Source organism: Acartia tonsa, chromosome 13 (genome assembly GCF_053477335.1).
Source record: "Acartia tonsa isolate MP-2025a chromosome 13, ASM5347733v1, whole genome shotgun sequence".
In the NCBI taxonomy this organism is placed as follows: Eukaryota; Metazoa; Arthropoda; class Copepoda; order Calanoida; family Acartiidae; genus Acartia; species Acartia tonsa.
In genome coordinates this window covers 17,499,456-17,517,538 of record NC_137272.1, presented here as the reverse complement: position 1 = coordinate 17,517,538, position 18,083 = coordinate 17,499,456, and the positions used below count along the sequence as shown (strand labels likewise).

General features: G+C 32.2%; 1 protein-coding gene across 2 annotated transcripts in view; it reads right to left on the bottom strand.

Moving 5' to 3' along the window:
• Positions 1-9,068: 9,068 nt before the first annotated feature.
• LOC145335442 (uncharacterized) overlaps positions 9,069-18,083 on the bottom strand; it is a 36,570-nt gene continuing 27,555 nt past the window's right edge. For both annotated transcript variants that reach the window (XM_080181189.1, XM_080181188.1), the window contains 3 exons: positions 14,792-14,859; positions 9,735-9,830; positions 9,069-9,509 (listed from right to left, as the gene is read on the bottom strand). In XM_080181189.1, coding sequence (XP_080037315.1) covers positions 9,425-9,509; positions 9,735-9,830; positions 14,792-14,859 — 249 coding nt within the window. In that variant the 3' untranslated portion in view covers positions 9,069-9,424. The remainder of the gene's footprint in view (positions 9,510-9,734; positions 9,831-14,791; positions 14,860-18,083) is intronic.

Genomic DNA, 18,083 nt, shown 5'->3' with positions numbered 1-18,083 from the left:
AAAAAAGGATCGAAAGTGTCCAGTGATAAAGGAACAGGTAATTGATAACAGTCCATATAAAAGTAACAGGATGTTTTGATAACCTTTGAACCGATATGGTTCTCCTTCGAAGCTTCTCATCGGCCCTGGGAATGTTTTTAACAGGGCACTCAAGCCTCACAAGTTAAATGTACCTTTGAAAAAATTTCTTTAAATTAAAAAAATATTTATGTTTAAATTTCAAGGTTTAAATACAAACATTTAAGTAGAAGAGTTTATTTACTCTCTAGTTTAAAATAAATAATAATAATTTATTATAAAAAATCATTTATTGATTTTATTTAGTTTCTTCCGTTATCCATGAAAGATCACAATGCAAAACTTCTGACAAAATGAGAGGGCTTACTAAGTCTCTTTTTATACTTAAACAAGCTTCATTTCATCCATAAGTAGCGCAGCTTTATAATCTAAAAACGAGTACAAACAGATCCATAAAAGTCGAGAAATCAAATTGAAATTAGAGGGCTTAATAAGTCTCTTTCTGTAACTAAACAAGCATCATTTTATCCATAAGTAGATAAATAGATCCATAAAAAAAAAGGAATCTAATTAAAATTAGGGGCTAAATTATGATTTCTTCTAAAACAAGTAACATAAATTACAAAAAAGCGCATATATAATATAAGATTAAAAACAAGTAAAAATAGATCCATAAAAGCAGAGGAAATGAGAGGGGTTATTAGGTCTCTTTTATATATCATTATTTTGTCCCTAAATAGCACAGCTGTAAGAGCTTAAAAAACAAGTACAGATTATGTAATCAAATAAAAAAATAAGGGGGTTATTCAGTATCTTTCTATTCTTAAACAAGCATCATAATAACCATAAGTAGAGCAGCTATAAGAGCTAAAATCAAGTAAAATTTTCCATGAAAGTATAAGAATCAAATTGAAATGGAATGGGTTATTTATTCTCTTTTTATTCTTTAAACCAGCATCATTGAATCCTTAAGAAGTGCAGATTATTCAATAAAATCGCCACCAGCCCCAATCACCGCCTCTACCCCGCCCCCTGAACAGCCCGCAGGCTCTGACCACCATGTCCCTGTCCAAGATGGCGAAGTTTTCCTTAATAATGGCAGTGAGGGAGGTCTTTGTGAAATGGGCACGTCTATTGGTGCATGCTTTAAATTAGCCACAGGCCCATTAGAATAAGATAGGGGTTGCTGGGAGGCCACAGACGTGAGTAACCGCAGGATCCATATTCACCCATCTATCAAGCTAACCTTCGACACGGCGGCTCTCATTTGAACCACAGTTAAGCTAGAACAACGATCTAAACATTTTTAGAAATTGCATGAAGATTTAGCTAGGGTTATCAGCGCAACGATTAGTCTAATAGTTAGGACTTCTCAGACAAAGATTGTGCAATCAATAAGGGTGTTACTTAACCTAATACCTCTGGTGTTTGGACAGAAAAGAAGACATTTGGCTCCCCTTAGTTATCATGGGTTGTTGGACCTGGCGTTAGAATGTCATGGACAGCATCCTCGCCCATTTGACCCTTAGACAATCTGTCATCAGTAAACACCACTTAAAATATATTTGCTACTGTATCTTTTGCGATTATAAGATATTATGTAGATGTGATAATATACGGTAGTGACTACACACTCATGGTATAGTAATAACGACACCTCTTGAAACAATAATCAAACACAAAATTCTGTAACTTTTGCCAAAAGTGTGACTTTCAAAGCTCATGGCCATTCTTTTGAACAGGCGCGTGTATGGATGATGGTAGGTTGGTGCGCACTGTAACCAAGGATCTCGCTAACTTCTGAACTGTTATGATAGTTCTTCTTTACAGCGAAGATTTTCATAGGTCTAGGAAAGGTTTAGATTGAATTACAATTATTGTTACAAGAAATGTAACTTTTTTTAGAAGCCACTAAATTATAGATATTTTTTAACCATATAGTTCATGCAAGATGACCCAAATTTGTGCATTACATTTGTAGTATTTTTTTAATGTGACAATGGCCGATAAATTTATGTACATCTTAAATGATAATACACAAAGCATCCCTATGTAGATTAAAATAAGAATTCATTCATTTGGAATTCAACTTAATGGACCAACCGATCAAATTCAATTAAGTCCCCAAAGTTGTTAATCCAACAAATAAAACTTTAGGGACTAGTATAATAAACAGTCCTATGTCTATTAACTCCATTAGGTATTAGTATCTGTTTGTGTAAGTGTGCTTGTGTATGTTTGTGTGTATGTGTTAAAGTTTATGTGTGTAACATGTAAGTTTGTGTGTGTATATGTGTGAATGTGTGTGTGTGTGTGTGTGTTTGTGACACAATTGGTGATGAGTGGTTAACTTTCATTACAGCTAAAAATAATTATGAATGCAATTAAATTGTTAGCAGTTGGGCAAATATAATCAAACTACAGAAAAATACATTAAATACATATGTGTAGATGTAATAAATATAAGTAAAAATATTATCCAGCGTTGATATATATTACTGAAATATTCAAAAATGAATTTCCCAAATCCCCTAGTTTCATATAAAGTAAAAAATTGAAAATAGAATAAACATGAAAAATATTGTTTTGATTAGACAACCCTATTTTAAAATTAGTCATGCTAATTCTTTTTTTAAAGCTGTCTGTTTGTGAGGACACCTTGACGAGTGGACTACTATGTCGCCAAGGCCCGGAATATTTATTCTGTCTGACACTAACCCCTTGCCAACGAATATGGACATTACATTTCATTACCACGCAATACCAAGGCCATCAATACAGGTTGGCCTGGACCAAGGGAGGGGACATTGGCCTGTTCCTTATACACTAGTTCCCAAAGATTTATCATAACGTTTTCTGATTTTTTGGCTTAACAAATTTTCGGACTTTAAATTGATTTTAAGTGTCTAAACGTTTCAATCAATCACCAAATCTAATTTACGGAGGGAGTAATCATTTTGTATCATCATAGGGGATGTACATCAATTTATCGGCCATTATCTTATCCCTTTAGATCCCTGCTCAGAACCCTAGAAGCTTGTACCTGTCCTTAATCCCTCAAATCAAAAGCTCTCGTGTTCCTAAGTGAGAAAGAAAGGTATAAATTGGCGTAGTTCTACAAAAACTTACTTTATCAAATTTACATCCAATTTTGTGCATTGCTAATTTTGGCTTTTATATAAATAGTTTCTTGCTACACACCTCTATATACAACCTTGATACACATCGAAACATACAATGATAGAAAAAAGTGTATTATTGATGATTTATAGAGGTCATTATGGTAACCTTGGGCCACAAATTATAAGTACGGCGTAATAATAATTGTTAAATGGTCAAGTATCTAACTTTTCTTATGATGTACTTTGTTGTTTGATTGATTAAAAGGTGCTTTCCATCTAAATTAGGGTTGGGCCAGATACTTTTTTGCCGGATACCAGATATCCAGCCTGATAACAGGATATCTGGCATTATAAATCAGCCGGATATCCAGTATCCGGATAGTTTTAATATCCGTTATCCGGCTGGATATTGAAAATGACCGGATATTCGGTCGGATATCTGGCCCAAGCCTTCTCCCTACAAATGCATATAGAGCACAAAACTTTCTCCTAGTTTTTTCAAATGAATTGAAAATAAGGGGTGGCCCTTTACAATATTACCTAATATAATCTTAACAGATCTGTATAATAAATAAACAAACAAAAAACTACCGTCCAATTTTCATCATTTCATTGAAAAAATAATTGGAGGTTGGTTAGGTTTTATGCTCAACAAACCACTTAAGGGTATATTGCCAATATGAAAATAGTTATTTCTCGCATCGTATTATAAACGGCTTTCCGCGGATATAGAATGTACAATTATGAGATTAAAACTAGTTTTTTTAGCCCCGAGGTGACGAAGTCACCGGCTAAAAAAACTAGTTTTAATCTTATGATTGTACATTTCTATATTCGTAGAAAGCTGGATATAATACGATGCTAGACATAGTTTTTTCGTATGGATGAGAACCGGTTCCTATCCACCGGATTCGAATGAATACGAGAAAAGTTTTTATATTGTAAATAACTGCTACTTTGAATAAGGCAAAGCATTTGATACATATTAAGGTTTAAGTATTATAAAAGTAACAGTCAGTTAGGGAAGGGACATTGGACTATTAATTACAATGGTATCTAAAATAGTTTGGCTTCATATCTTCGGGAACTAAATCTTGATTGAAACGAGAAGTGCAAAAATTTTTCAACTATTAACTTGAATTATTTTATTTATCTTAATTTGGGATGTATATCAATTTATCGTCCATAGTCATATCCCAAAGATTCCTTGTATTACTAGTGCATGTTTGACTATTAGTGTAATATTCTCTTTTACATAAAAAAAATGCTATGACTACTTATGGAATAAATTGTCCTTGACATATTTCTGCTACGCTACTGATATATTATAGCGTCCTTGTCATAAACATAAGTAATGGCCAAAGACATGAAGATGTTTCTAAAGTCGCTCTTTCATTTATGTCACACCAGTGATTTAAAGTGATAAGTCTTATTAACCTATAAATTGATGTATTTAATCATGATACGTACACAAAATTATCCCTTCTTTAGATTACAGTTAAAAAGTAAAATGTTTAGACACTTAGCTCAATGTAACAAACAATCAAAATTCAGTAGAAGTCCCCAAACTTTCTAAGCCAACGAATAAGGAAACATTGTTATATATCTTTGGGGAATAGTGTAATAAACAGCACCAAAAACTCTTGGAATTATTATCAAATTATCCAGTTTTTTTTTATTTTTCATATTTACTAGCGCTATCTTCGTTTTAACAGTAAAGTATGTTCCAGGGCGGTAAATTGAAGTAAATCTTTCTGATATTTTATATTTTGAGGAACTCTGCTTTTTGGTTTGTTTTGATATCTCTTATGGTGTCCAAGATAGCAATGGGGTTGAAGTGATGGGCCCTATTCGCCCCCCTCTCCCCAGAGTAGTGAATATTCCCTAACAGGGTACAGATTACTGTAATATTAATGTTTCAAATAATTCCCAACCCCATGTTAGACCTGAAGATCAGGGATCTAAAGGGATAAGACACTAGCCGATAAATTGATGTGTGTCCTTGATAATTCATAATAACCCCATCTGTAGATTACATTTAAACCTAATTAAACAAAATTAAAATTCAATAAAGCCCTCAAAGTTGTTCAAGCCAACGAATAAGAATACGCTATTATAAAACTTTGGGGACTAGTGTAATCAACAACCAATTGTCTCCTCCCTCCCTGCCTGAAGATAAACTTTGTAGTTGACACCATTCAATTTTGGACATATAAACTTTTGGTAGGGATAGGATACTTAATGATATTCAATTTTAGTCTTAAAGGATGAAGCTAAAAATTTTGTTAACCGCTGGTCAAATTGGGCTCTACTTTTGCTGAAATAGGCCCGCTGGTCATACAACGGTTTTGGGCTCTTTCTTCTGAAAATTAAGCCACCCCCCCCCCCCTAAGAAAAAATACATCAACCCTGCAAAAAAAATGTCTTAATGTTGAATATGGGGTAAGGGTCCTCATCCAACGACCACATTCAAGGAAGCTTGCAAATTTTTTACCCTTTACAAAAAGTGTCTCTTCCAAAACTGGTAGTATTTGTGTAATTTTAACAATTTATATAAACTAAATGACAATGGTTAACAAAAACCGACATAAAGAAATATTTTATGCCTGATTTTAGTAAAATAATAGAGTAAGAGCTATGTGTAACTTTCTCCTTTAAGACAAGGACTTTGTCTGATTTTGTATTTGGTCTTTGAAAGTAAAATTTCAAGTTAGTGAAAAACAATGAAAATTGCACTCAAAGGCATGTAACAGCTTAATTGAGAAAGCAAAGTTTAATAAGTATTCATTTTTGCCTGCTACTAAAGGGTCCTTGTTATTTGGGGAAGTTTGTTGTCTGGAATATACTTATAATATCTACACATTTATCATTTCCGTAGTATAAGAAATAACAATTTTTATGGTGAAGTTGTAACCCTACCATAAGTTGAATAATTCAGTATCAACTTTCCAGTAATTCTGTTAAAACTTGGTTGTCAACTAACTTTCCTCACCATTATATCACAAAAAAGTTATAGCTTCAGCTATATTATTTCTATACTGTTATATGTAATATGTCTTATTTGTCCTCAGAACCGACTGAAAGTTATAGGATAGTTGTTGTAACAGTTGTTATACATGACCCTGTTAAAATAAAGTTAAACTCAGGAAGGGAGGGGATATTAAACTGCAAATAACAATTGTGCCCAAAGTTGTATTACAACGATATTTTACTCGTTAGCGTAAAATCTTTAAGAATTTTGATTGGTTGGTTTCAAACTAGTTGTATCCAAATGTATAAAACAATAATTGCTAAAGAATGGGTAATTTTGTAAGTCATCATTGGAGATGTATATTATTTTTTCATCCATTGAATTATCCTTTAATAACCCTGGTTAAAACTATATATAATTACAGTTTATTCCAAACTTTTAAATTTTACACTGTAAAAAATACATAATTAATTGATTTTTGGGAAAACAAAATTGTCTTTAAGTAATATAACTACATATTTACGATTTAATAGTAAATATACCTTGAATTGTAAAGGATCTCTTGAAAAAGATCAAATTGTTATTATCAAATTTCCAATGATAGCATAGGAGTTTGTGTTTCTTTATTTTCGCACTACTGGTTACGCCCCTGGAGTCATCTAGGGCCACTAAAGAAGTGAGAAGTTGGTTACTAAAACACATTTTATAAGATATTTAAAGAAAGAAAAAATGTTATTTTCATTTTTTTTTTAATTTAACTTTTTTTTTTGGGGGGGGGATTTTTTTTCTAGGGGCGATTTATCTTGGGAAGGTGGTGGTACCCACCCCAAATAGTTAAAAACCTTCCCGGGACCTATGAGAAGCTACCCTGTTTAGGAGAACCCGATCGGTTCAGCGGTTGACAAGATCCTTTGGTACAAACAAACAGACAGACATCTTTTTGTTACTTTTACAAAAGGATAGAAATAAATGAATAGGTCAGCATTAAGAATTTTTCCACTGTCAAATATGTTTAGCCTTACCTTCATGGATGTTAACATGCTTGTTTAAAATTATTTTCTTGTGTTCCGTATATTTCAATTTTGTCAATGGTCCTTAAGACAAAATTCTGGAGAGAATTGGTATATTGAACAAGGATGACAACATCCATAAAAGCAATGGTCTGAAACGGTTGTTTAAACGAACATTAACTTTGTATGTATAACATTGTACTTTGTTGGCATAGGCATCTGTATTTATATCAAATTAAAGGTACTAAAAAGTTAAAATATCAAAATGTTTAAAATTACGTACGGACATTCTGGTAACGATTATAGAGTTTCTACGCTTTCTAAATCGTACATGACTACTACAGGTATCTCCATGCAAATTTAAAATTGATAGAGCAATTCTAACATATCTAAATTAACGAAAAGAGCTAACCGTTATACGAAAAAAGCTGGCCGTTACGGACGGATCGACCAGTTTTAAAGAAAAGCTTTGCATTTGAAAATATCAATATTTTACAAAGTACACAGTAAATTCTAACTTTCTTAAAAAGTAGACAAGGATGACAACATCCATAAGTAGCGAATATCAAAACTATGGATGGACAATCGTAAAAAAATTCACTATAAAGCAGTGTCATAAAAAATGAAAACGAAACTTGATTAAAATGAATCACTAAACCTTTCATAAATTTATAAAATTTAAAATTATAGGAATCGATCTAGCACACCAACTAATAAGCAAATCTTTATGAAACTTGGTGGAAATATGTAGAATTTTAACTTATCTAATCCCTGAAAATTTCAGCCGTCTATCTTAATAAGAAGCCGAGAAAATCACGTTTCCGCAAAAATGTTTCAGACGGACATTTTAAACTGTAGAGTAGCGTTGCTTCTAAAAATAAGTTGTATGTTGCCATAGAACTAATAAAAATCACCAATTCTTTTATAGAAGTAACATTATATCTAGCTGTGCGTCTTATAATATCGGTTAACCACTTGACTGATATGGTTCTCCTCTACAATAGATGCTTCTAGGGGCAAAGTCGCTGGTAAATATGAATGTACAACACATACGTTTAAATATTAGGTATGACAAAAACTATTTATTCTAACTTTTTGGTATGTTTCAAAGGTAGATAAATATAATGGCTGCTATACATGACGTTTCATTACGGTAAAGATTCAGTTTGTATCTAGTAGAAGTGACTGCAAAGAAAAAAAATATATTACAAAGAAATTTCTTGGATAAGTTTAGCAGCTGAATGTCGTTTTCCAAAGATAATATATAAAATATGTAAATCAATAAAGCTTGAATAATAAATGTATAGATTTTGATGTATAACCAAACAACTACCTGGATACCAATTTTTGGGACCTTTTTCGTCTGCTTGCAAATTGCTTTCTATTCTTTTGTAGCGACTTGGCTGGGTTAATATTCACGACGGTATTGGTTGATTTTCAAGGGCCCAATTGAAAGTCGGCACAGGGTCCTCGGGAAGGTGACACAGAGTTATTTAACCCCTTCCCCTTCTATTGTTTTACTCTAATGTTTGAATAATTTTAACTTTTTGATTTTCTATTACCTAGCTTACTCATGGACAAACGGGGTTTTGCTTTTCATGGAAGCTTAACATTTATTTTTTTTAAATGATAGTTCGACCCTTAAATAATAGATCTCGAGGTATATGGCAATGAACGATAAATTAATACACATCCCAAATGATGGCAAACTAAATTACCTCTTTTGTATATTAAAATTACTGGTTGAAAAATTGGAAACTACTAAATTTGGAACTAACCAATAAAAATTCAAGTACTAAAAGTGTTTGACTCATCTAATAGGAAAACTTGGTTATAAAAGTGTAATTTACAGTCCAATGTCCCTCCCTCTCTGTAAATTAATTAACAACCAAACCAAAAAACATTACATTATTGTAAAATATATAATTTTAGACTTAAAACAAAAAATAAGAAAAAAACATGGCTTTATTTCTGTCAATTTATGAAATACAATATTAATATTTACATAACAATAAATAAATAAATAACAAGTTAGTAGCGAAATACAAAAATATCATCGAAAAAACGTACACATCGAGTTATAATGCAGATGTAAAAATAAGAAAAAAAATACGATGTACCCTAAGTAGCATGAAGGACTGGCTGACTGACGGGCCAAGTAAGTTATAGACTGGAGTATCTTCACACAAAAAATCAGCAGTCTATCTGAAATAGCCACAGAGAAAATCACATTTCCCCGTATTGCGTTCCGAACAGACAAAGTGAATTATAGAGTAGCTTGGTTACTAACAAGAACATGTATGTTACAAAGCCAGGATACCAGTAATTGCAAAGGTTGAAACGGCCAGGGCCTTCACTATGGCGTTGTTGTCGATCACAAAGTCGTCACTGAAATAAAACAAAAATAAATCAATTACGGTAAAATTGTTAAAAGCGAAACTTTTCCCATAATTTGGTTCAATATCTTAAGCGAAGCATCTCAATAATCGAGTCTCACTTAAAATTTACATTTTTGATATAAAATCACGCAACCTTAGAATTGAACACATGATAATAAAAATTTTGAATTTATCGAAAGGAAACTACTCTATGAGTTTATCCGTACGTCTGTACCTTCTAGCTAGACGTTCAGGAGTGGGAGGTATGATGGTGTCAACAAGGTTGGAGATGATCTGGATGCCAGCATCAAGACGCCTGTTGGTCCTTACTCTGAAATATTATTCAGTAGTATTGTTAGTAGCGTATCTTCTCTATAGCTTGTTTATGTAATATATTTTATATAATATGATAGACATACTTATTAAGATAAAATCATTGTTTTTAACTTTAAAAGATTTTATCTTATTTTAAATTAAGGTATTAAAAGCTCATTTTTAAGATTTCTCTTTACCCACTTATTAAGTTTTCTATCTCTTCCACAAAATATTTTTTTTAAGTATTTAGGAGCGATACCCACCTTACTAATTTTGAAATAAATTGACAAAAAGGGGAAGGTAGTTTTATTTATGTATATTATTATTTTAAGTCAGGTTAGGTTAGGTTTTATTGGGTACTGGCTAGCACTGCAAGGTTAGGACTTCCTGCAGGGGTCAGGCATACAATGATAAAATAAAGATTAGAAAATTTATAGAAATGTCTGACTTCCTTACATTTCAATATCCTTATTATAAATCAGAGAGGAAGGGAACATTGGACTGTAAATTATACTGGTACCCAAAGTTTTATAATCACATTTTATTATTCACTGAACAACAAAATTTTGGGTACTTTTATTGAATATGTTGTTTCCAAACTTGTAGTGTCAAAAATTTTGAAGAAATGATCAACAGAAGAGGGAATTTTGCTTAGAATCATAAGGATGTAAAACAATTCATTGTCCGTTGTCTTATCCCTTAAGATCCCTTATTAAAAATACAACTTATCATATTTGCTATTGTGTTTTAGCGGAGATAATTGCACACCCCTCATTTAATTACAAGGCACATGTTAAATAATGTATTTAAACTTATAATTATGTAATTAGGCACAATATTTAAAGCATATTTAAATCAACAAAAGACTAAACAACCCAAAATATTCTTTCCTCCGGGGCCATCCTATTAAATAAAATATTCAAGGTTTTTTGTATGAAGCTTAAGATCTCTATAACTACTGAACCGATTTGGTTCTCGATTGTAAGTAATCAGCACAAAGGTCCTGTGGTGGTTTTAGGCTTTTTTTATTTTAGGTCTTGAGATGGTTTTAAGCTATTATTATCTCCCCTTTGTATACATAGCCACTAGATCCTAGGGGCATATCCGCTAGGAAAGGACAATTTAATAGCTTGTAGAAATAGTAGATTTGCATTTTCAGTGATAAGTCTATCTTAGTTGCTGCCGTGCTGGCAGCTGGCTGACATTGCAGTTTAATAAGCGCCCAACTGTGGATTGCGCAAAAATGTCTCTTTTCCTTAGGACATTGCCAAAATAAAATTATTAATTTTGACGACATGTGTCAATGGAAAATCTGACCACAATTATTTGTCAGGGAAGAAGGGGACATTGGGCTGTTATTAAACTATTCTCCAAAGTTTCATAATAACGTTTTCTTAATTATTGGCTTATCAACTTAGGGGACTTTTTATGAATTTTGATTAGTTGGTCCACTAAGTTCAGTGTCCAAACGTTTCAACCACTAATTGTAATCTACAGAAAGGGTAATTTTGTGTATCATCAATTGGGATATATAACAATTTATTGGCCATTGTCTTATCCCTTTAGATTCCTGATTATTTGTTGCGTGCTAAGAAGATTGCAAATATATCGTAAAATTTAACAAGGACCACAATATCCAAAAACTGTAGTGGCTTATTGAGCAGCCTTTTTCCAAACCGCTGCAGCAGCTAAGTCAGCAGCCGCCAAAGTGAAGTCTACTGCCAGAATCAAGTGGAAATTGGCAGTTTTCTTTTTACCATAGTCTTAAGTAGGCCATATTCTACAAATAGCTTAAAACCTTTCTTAACAATTATTTTTAGGAATTTGCATAATATTAGCTCCAGCAGATTTATAGATTTTGCTGAACATACAAATCGTTTTACTTATAGTATTGTAATTAATATTTAAGTGTGGGAATCCCTTTTACCATGGCAAAAATTAAATAACCTTCTAACACGCTAAGAAACTTTTCGCCAAGAAGAATATATTATTATTTTAAGCGAAGCTTTTCTATTATTAGGGTTTGTCCGTCCGTTCATAACGGAATGATCTTTTCGTTGATTTAGGCATGTTGGAATTGTTTTATCGTTTTAAACTTTGAATGAGGATTCTCTAACAATAAGGTACGATCTATAAGGCGAAGATACTATATAATAAATGCTTGAAAGACCGTACGTCCATTTGAAGCATGCTGATTTTTAATGTTTTTGACAACATTTTTTTGTATATTATAATTATCCTATTCAAATCTGTTTTAATTATAACGATTCCTAGGACAAAAAAAGTATACTATTATAAGCGTATTATCTCTGTGGTATCGTGCTAGACATGTAAGCATGTCCGTAAACTGAATCATGTACAAGAGTTGATGTTCGTTTGTCCTAGTTAAATTTTTATCTTCGCTTTTATGGATGTTGTCATCCTTGTTTCATTTCACTTTTAGATATTTTTACGCAACATTAAACATGAACATGGTTATTCTAAGGACATGATTTTTTTACAAAAGAAAAAATATTGATTTATAGCTCTATTTGAAATTAGCACTTATGGTCAGAGAGAGGGGACGATGGGCTGTTTATAACGCTAGTCCCCAAAGTTTTATAATAACGCTTTCTTATTCGTTGGCTTAACAATTTTGCGGACTTTAATAAATTTTGATTGGCTGATTCAATAAGTCGAGTGTTTAACCATTACTTTTGATCTACAGTAGGGGCAATTTCATGTATCATAATTGCGGATGTACATTGATTTATCAATTATTGTCTTATCCCTTTAGATCCGTGGTAACGCCCACATTTAAAGTTTTGTTAATGAAAAGAAAAAATATTTTTGGAAGGGGAAATTTCATGGAGAAAATTTATAGGGGAGGGATAATGTACCACCCAGCCAAAAATTAACCTGACATGTACAAGTACAATACTTTCCTGAAAATTATAGAACGATAATCTAGCCTTTTACGATATCTTATTGGACAATACCATACAGGTCAAAATAAAGCTTAATGTCCATTGTCCTTCCCATTGGCTCCCTGCGCGCGCTGTTAAAATAATTTAACCACATAACGACATGATATATGGCAAGGTTAATGTGAAACATAACGAAAATTAGAAATTTTAAATAGGTTCAATTTAAATTTTTTTTTATAACATTTATATAATCGGAGGGGGGGGGGTGTAGGGGGGTTTATAGACTCCATATAGTGTTCTACAAGGCACTATGTTAAAGGGGGGGGGGGGGGCGTTTTTTTAGTGCCATCAAAATAAATTTTATAGTCATTTCAACCGATGGAGAAAATGGATACTGGACTCTAAAATTATACTGGTACCGTAAGGTTTATAAACACGCTCTCTAATTCGCTGGGTTAAATGTTTTAGATACATTTATTAAAATCAAAGTGTCCAAATGTTCGAACAACAATACTAATCTACAGAATTGGTCATTTCAAAAATCATATTCTTCATTGTCCCTTAAGATCTATATTGTAAATATTTTAACTGACCTAAACAATCTTGGGGTATTTGTCAGAGAGAGGGGACAATGGGCTGTTTATGGCATTAGTCCCCAAAGTTTTAATATAGCGTTTTCTTATTCGTTGGCGTTACAACTTTAGTGAATTTTGATTGGTTAGTAATTAATTTGAGTGTTCAAACGTTTCAAACACTAATTTTAATCTTTAGAATTGGTAATTTTGTGTATCATCATTGGGAAGGAATATCAATTTATCAATCATTGTCTTATCCCTTTAGATTCCTGCGTTTATGATGTCGTTGGACAGGATTCTTAATAATTTATTTCATTTAAACACAAATAATTATCCTTGTGAAGAGGATTTTTCCTACTTAAAAGATTTTGTATGTACATTGCACAATTTTATTTCATATTGTCGCAATTCAAACATAATTATTTGTAATTCAAATGGTGCTTTATCATTTTCTCAATTTTTAAGCTTTTATACTTTATTACTAGCTGCTACGCCCCTTGAGGTATATTTTTGTTCTAGGGGCGATTTCTCCTGGGGGGGGGGGGGTGGTATCCTTCCCCGAAATAGTTATAAACCCTCTCTGGTCCTATGAGAAGACACACAGAAAACTGTCCCGAATTTGTATTAATTTTGAGGAACAAGACTCCAGTTACGTCATATTTTTCTTTCCCGAAAAAGGGAAGGGGGAAAGAAAAAAAAGGGAAGGGGGGAAGAAAAAAGAGATGGGAGAAAAGGGGGTTTTCCCCATCTCTTTTGAAGAGATTTTCTTCCCCCCTTCCCTTTTTCGGGAAAGAAAAATATGACGTCACTGGAGTCTTGTTCCTCAAAATTAATACAAATTCGGGACAGTTTTCTGTGTGTCCTATGAGAAGCTTCACTGTAAAAGAGAACCACATTGGTTCAAAAGTTAGCAAGATTCTTTGGTACACCCAAAGGAACTAGTATTTTTTTTTTAAATAAGGGGGGAGGTGATTGAAATCTATAAATTGTGACTTGTAAAAGTTTTTGGAAGTGATAGCGCACCGATTATGTGATTATTTAAATACGCTTCTTAATTTTGTGGGAAAAAATGAATGTCTTATTTGATTACTTAACTAATAGTGTCAAATGGTAATTTTTCAATAAAACCTAACATTATATTTCTTGATCTGTTGCTGAAATAACAAGAAGCGGAGTAACTAGTGTTTTAATTTATAAAGTAGTAAGGTTTTTTATCTCAATTTATTGTACTTTTTAGAAAAGCTTTACTTATGCATGAGTGTAGTTTTATGTTATTTTCCTGACCACCTTCGTCCTCCCTAGGAGGCTAGGGGAGAAGCCATTAGTATAACAGAAACAGAAGCAATGGAAAGTGTCATTTGTGACGTCATAAAGTTATGTCAATTATCCATTTATTTTTCAGGAAATTCCTTTCCTACTTCTCCTCTAATCCCTCCTTTTTAGACGTATTTGTATGACGTCACACATGACACTTTCCAGTGCTAAAATATATTTACCTCTCAGCAAAGCTATCGAATGTCTGTCTGGCTCTTCTGAAAAGTCCGGTCACCCAGGAAACAATGCCCTGAAAAAAATATATAATTATTACACTGGTACCCAAAGTTTTATAACCAGGTTGTCTTATTCCTTGACTGATATATTTCGGGTAATTGGATTCTAATTGAATAGTTTCAGACCAGTAGTGTTCAAACTTTTCAACCAATAAACTGATCTATATACGGAGTATTCTTGTTTATCATCATTAGGGATGTATATCAATTAATCATCCATTGTCTTATCCCTTAAGATCCCTGTTCTTTTTCTCTACATTTAGGGCGTGTCTAAACGATCTTCATGAAAATTGCTGAAAGTATATTTAGGAATTTATAATCCTCTCAGTGATTTTAAATTCAATAGTAATTTTCACATCTTATTATAGGCAGCTCTCCGCGGATAATAAAATGAAAGGCAAAGGCTTGGGCCAACAAAACTAGTATTAATTTTATGATTCTTTTTTAAATTTGTGAAAAATGTCTATAAATACGATACATTATTTTCAGTATGGCTCATAACTGTTTTAAATCCAGCGGATATTTTTCGTTTTCGAATATATACTAAAATGTGGATTTCTGTAAGAATTAAGATAGATTTGGATGCCAATAAGTCATTGTAAACATTTTTAGCTTTTATCTTTTTGGATGTAAATTTCATATATAAGGAATTGTTCGTTCAACTTGTTTTTAAAACAAGTTTTATTTGAAATATTAAAAATAGAGTTACTGCGCTACTTATGTATTATAATTATCCTTGATAATGAATATACAGCGTATGAGAATCTAATATAATATAATCTCAGTAAAATCAAGGAGTATGTTCATTTTCGCATATATTTCGTATGATCAAATAATCAGAACTCAAAGATCTAAAGAGATAAGACAATGGCCGATAACATAATATACATCCCCAATGATGATACACAAAATTACCCTTTATGTAGATTGCAATTAGTGGTTGAAACGTTTTGACATTCAACTTAATGAACTAACTAATCTAAATTCCAATTCGTTGAGCCAACGAATAAGAAAATATCATCATAAAACTTTGGGAACAATTGCAATAAAAAACCCGCTCCCTCCCTGTTTTTTTAATGTTATTTCGCGATTATAATGCAAAATGCGAATGTAGATACTTGTAGAAATGTAGGCACACCATTATTAACTATGGAAATTATCTTTGAAAGTCAACTGCAATAATATTTCTGTTAGATGATTTTATTAAGATATGAGAAAACATTTAATTTGTATGTTTTTAAGTAACATCTGGGCCCCTTCATTCGTTCTATGCTCATAATAACCTCTTTTAGTGATAGGAAAAGTTTTTCTTATAGGTTAATTCTATTCTATGGGCTACTTAAATAGTTAAAATAAAACTTCCTTGGATATAAAGTAAGCTTGCGTAAAAATACTTTCTCTCTTCATTCTCATTCTCTCTAACTCAATCACTCTCACTCACACTCTCTCTCTCTCTCTCTCTCTCTCTCTCTCTATCTATCTCTATCTTTATCTCTATCTTTATCTCTATCTTTATCTCTATCTCTATCTCTATCTCTCTCTCTCTCTCTCTCTCTCTCTCTCTCTCTCTGATTGCACACAAACAATTATGATTACTTAATCAAATGAAAATTTCACACATTATGACAATTTTCAAAATAAATCTTCCAATTCAAAATTTACCAAGAAAATCATAGACATAAGAAGCGCAGCAAAATCAAACTAAATCACAACCTTGGTGACTTTATAAAATTTTGATTGGTTGGTTCATTTAGTTGAGTGTCTAAACGTTTTAACCACTAATTGTAATTTACAGAAGGTATATACTTCATTGGAATGTACATTACTAATATCGACTATTTGTCTTATCCCTTCATATCCCTGACACTTTTCAAATAACTTCCAGACAGTCAGACAGACAGACAAACACTAGTTGTAGAGTAGCTGGACTTCTAAACTTTAAAATTTCTATCAAAATGCATTCAAAATTAAGACATGTGGTTGATACGTATTAACAAATAAGCAAGGATTTTCAAATGTATTACAATACATAACGAGAACAATTAAAAGAATATTAAAACAAGGATGACAAAATCAAATAGCGCAAAAGTGGTAGAGAGAAAGAGAGAGAGAGAGAGAGAGAGAGTGAGAGTGAGAGAGAGAGAGAGAGAGAGAGAGAGAGAGAGAGAGAGAGAGAGAGAGAGAGAGAGAGAGAAGAGAGAGATAGAGAGAGAGAGAGAGAGAGAGAGAGAGAGAGAGAGAGAGGGAGAGAGAGAGAGAGAGAGAAAGATAGCAAGATAGCAAGATAGATAGAGATATAGATAAATAATATATAAAGGTATAGATAGATAGACAGACATATAGATATATAGATAGAGATAGAGAGAGAGAAAGAGAAAGGTGAGAAAGAGTAAAAGGGATAGAAAAAGAAAGAGAAAAAGAGAAAAAGTTATATAGAGAGAGTGAGATCTAGATATAGATCTCTCAAATCGATGGACTGATATTATACTTTACAGGAAAATTTTACATAAATTGTAATTATTAAGACTTCTCTTAATACATAATAACAACATTAAAAAAATTAGTTCCCGAAACAGACATACAAACTGATATATTAAAAAGAGTAACTGCGCTAATAAATTTTATGATTTACGGAAGCTTGAAAGAAAATTTTGAGAAATAAAAATTTTATTCTGATGGACAAACAATAGATACAATTCTTTAAAAATTTAATAGCCTTTAATCGATTCAAGGATAGGATAATTGATGATAAATTTTATATTTCTTCCAATCACGAAATTATTTTATTATTATATGATATTGTAGACAATTTCCCGTGGATAGTAAAATTCCAATTTTGTTTTCCCCGATGTCAACACGTAAGATAAAGTTAACATTGTGACATAAGGACTGACGTACAGACATAACTTAATAGAAGAGTAGCTGCGCTACTAAAAAAGATATTTCTCCTTTAATCTTTTTTGCTATTCTACATATGGACCAAATTGTCCTTATTTGGATTAAAACCTCACTATTTTATATAGATACAATCAGGTAGGAAGGGGACATTTGACAGTTTATTACAGAAGCCCCAAAAGTTTTATAATAACGTTTTTTTATTAGTTGGCTTCTAAAAGTTTTGGAATTTTAATGAATTTTGATTGGTTGGTTCAAAAAGTTTAGTGTCTAAACGTTTCAACCACTAATCATAACCTACAGAAGAGATAATATTGTGTACCATCGTTAGGGATGTATATCG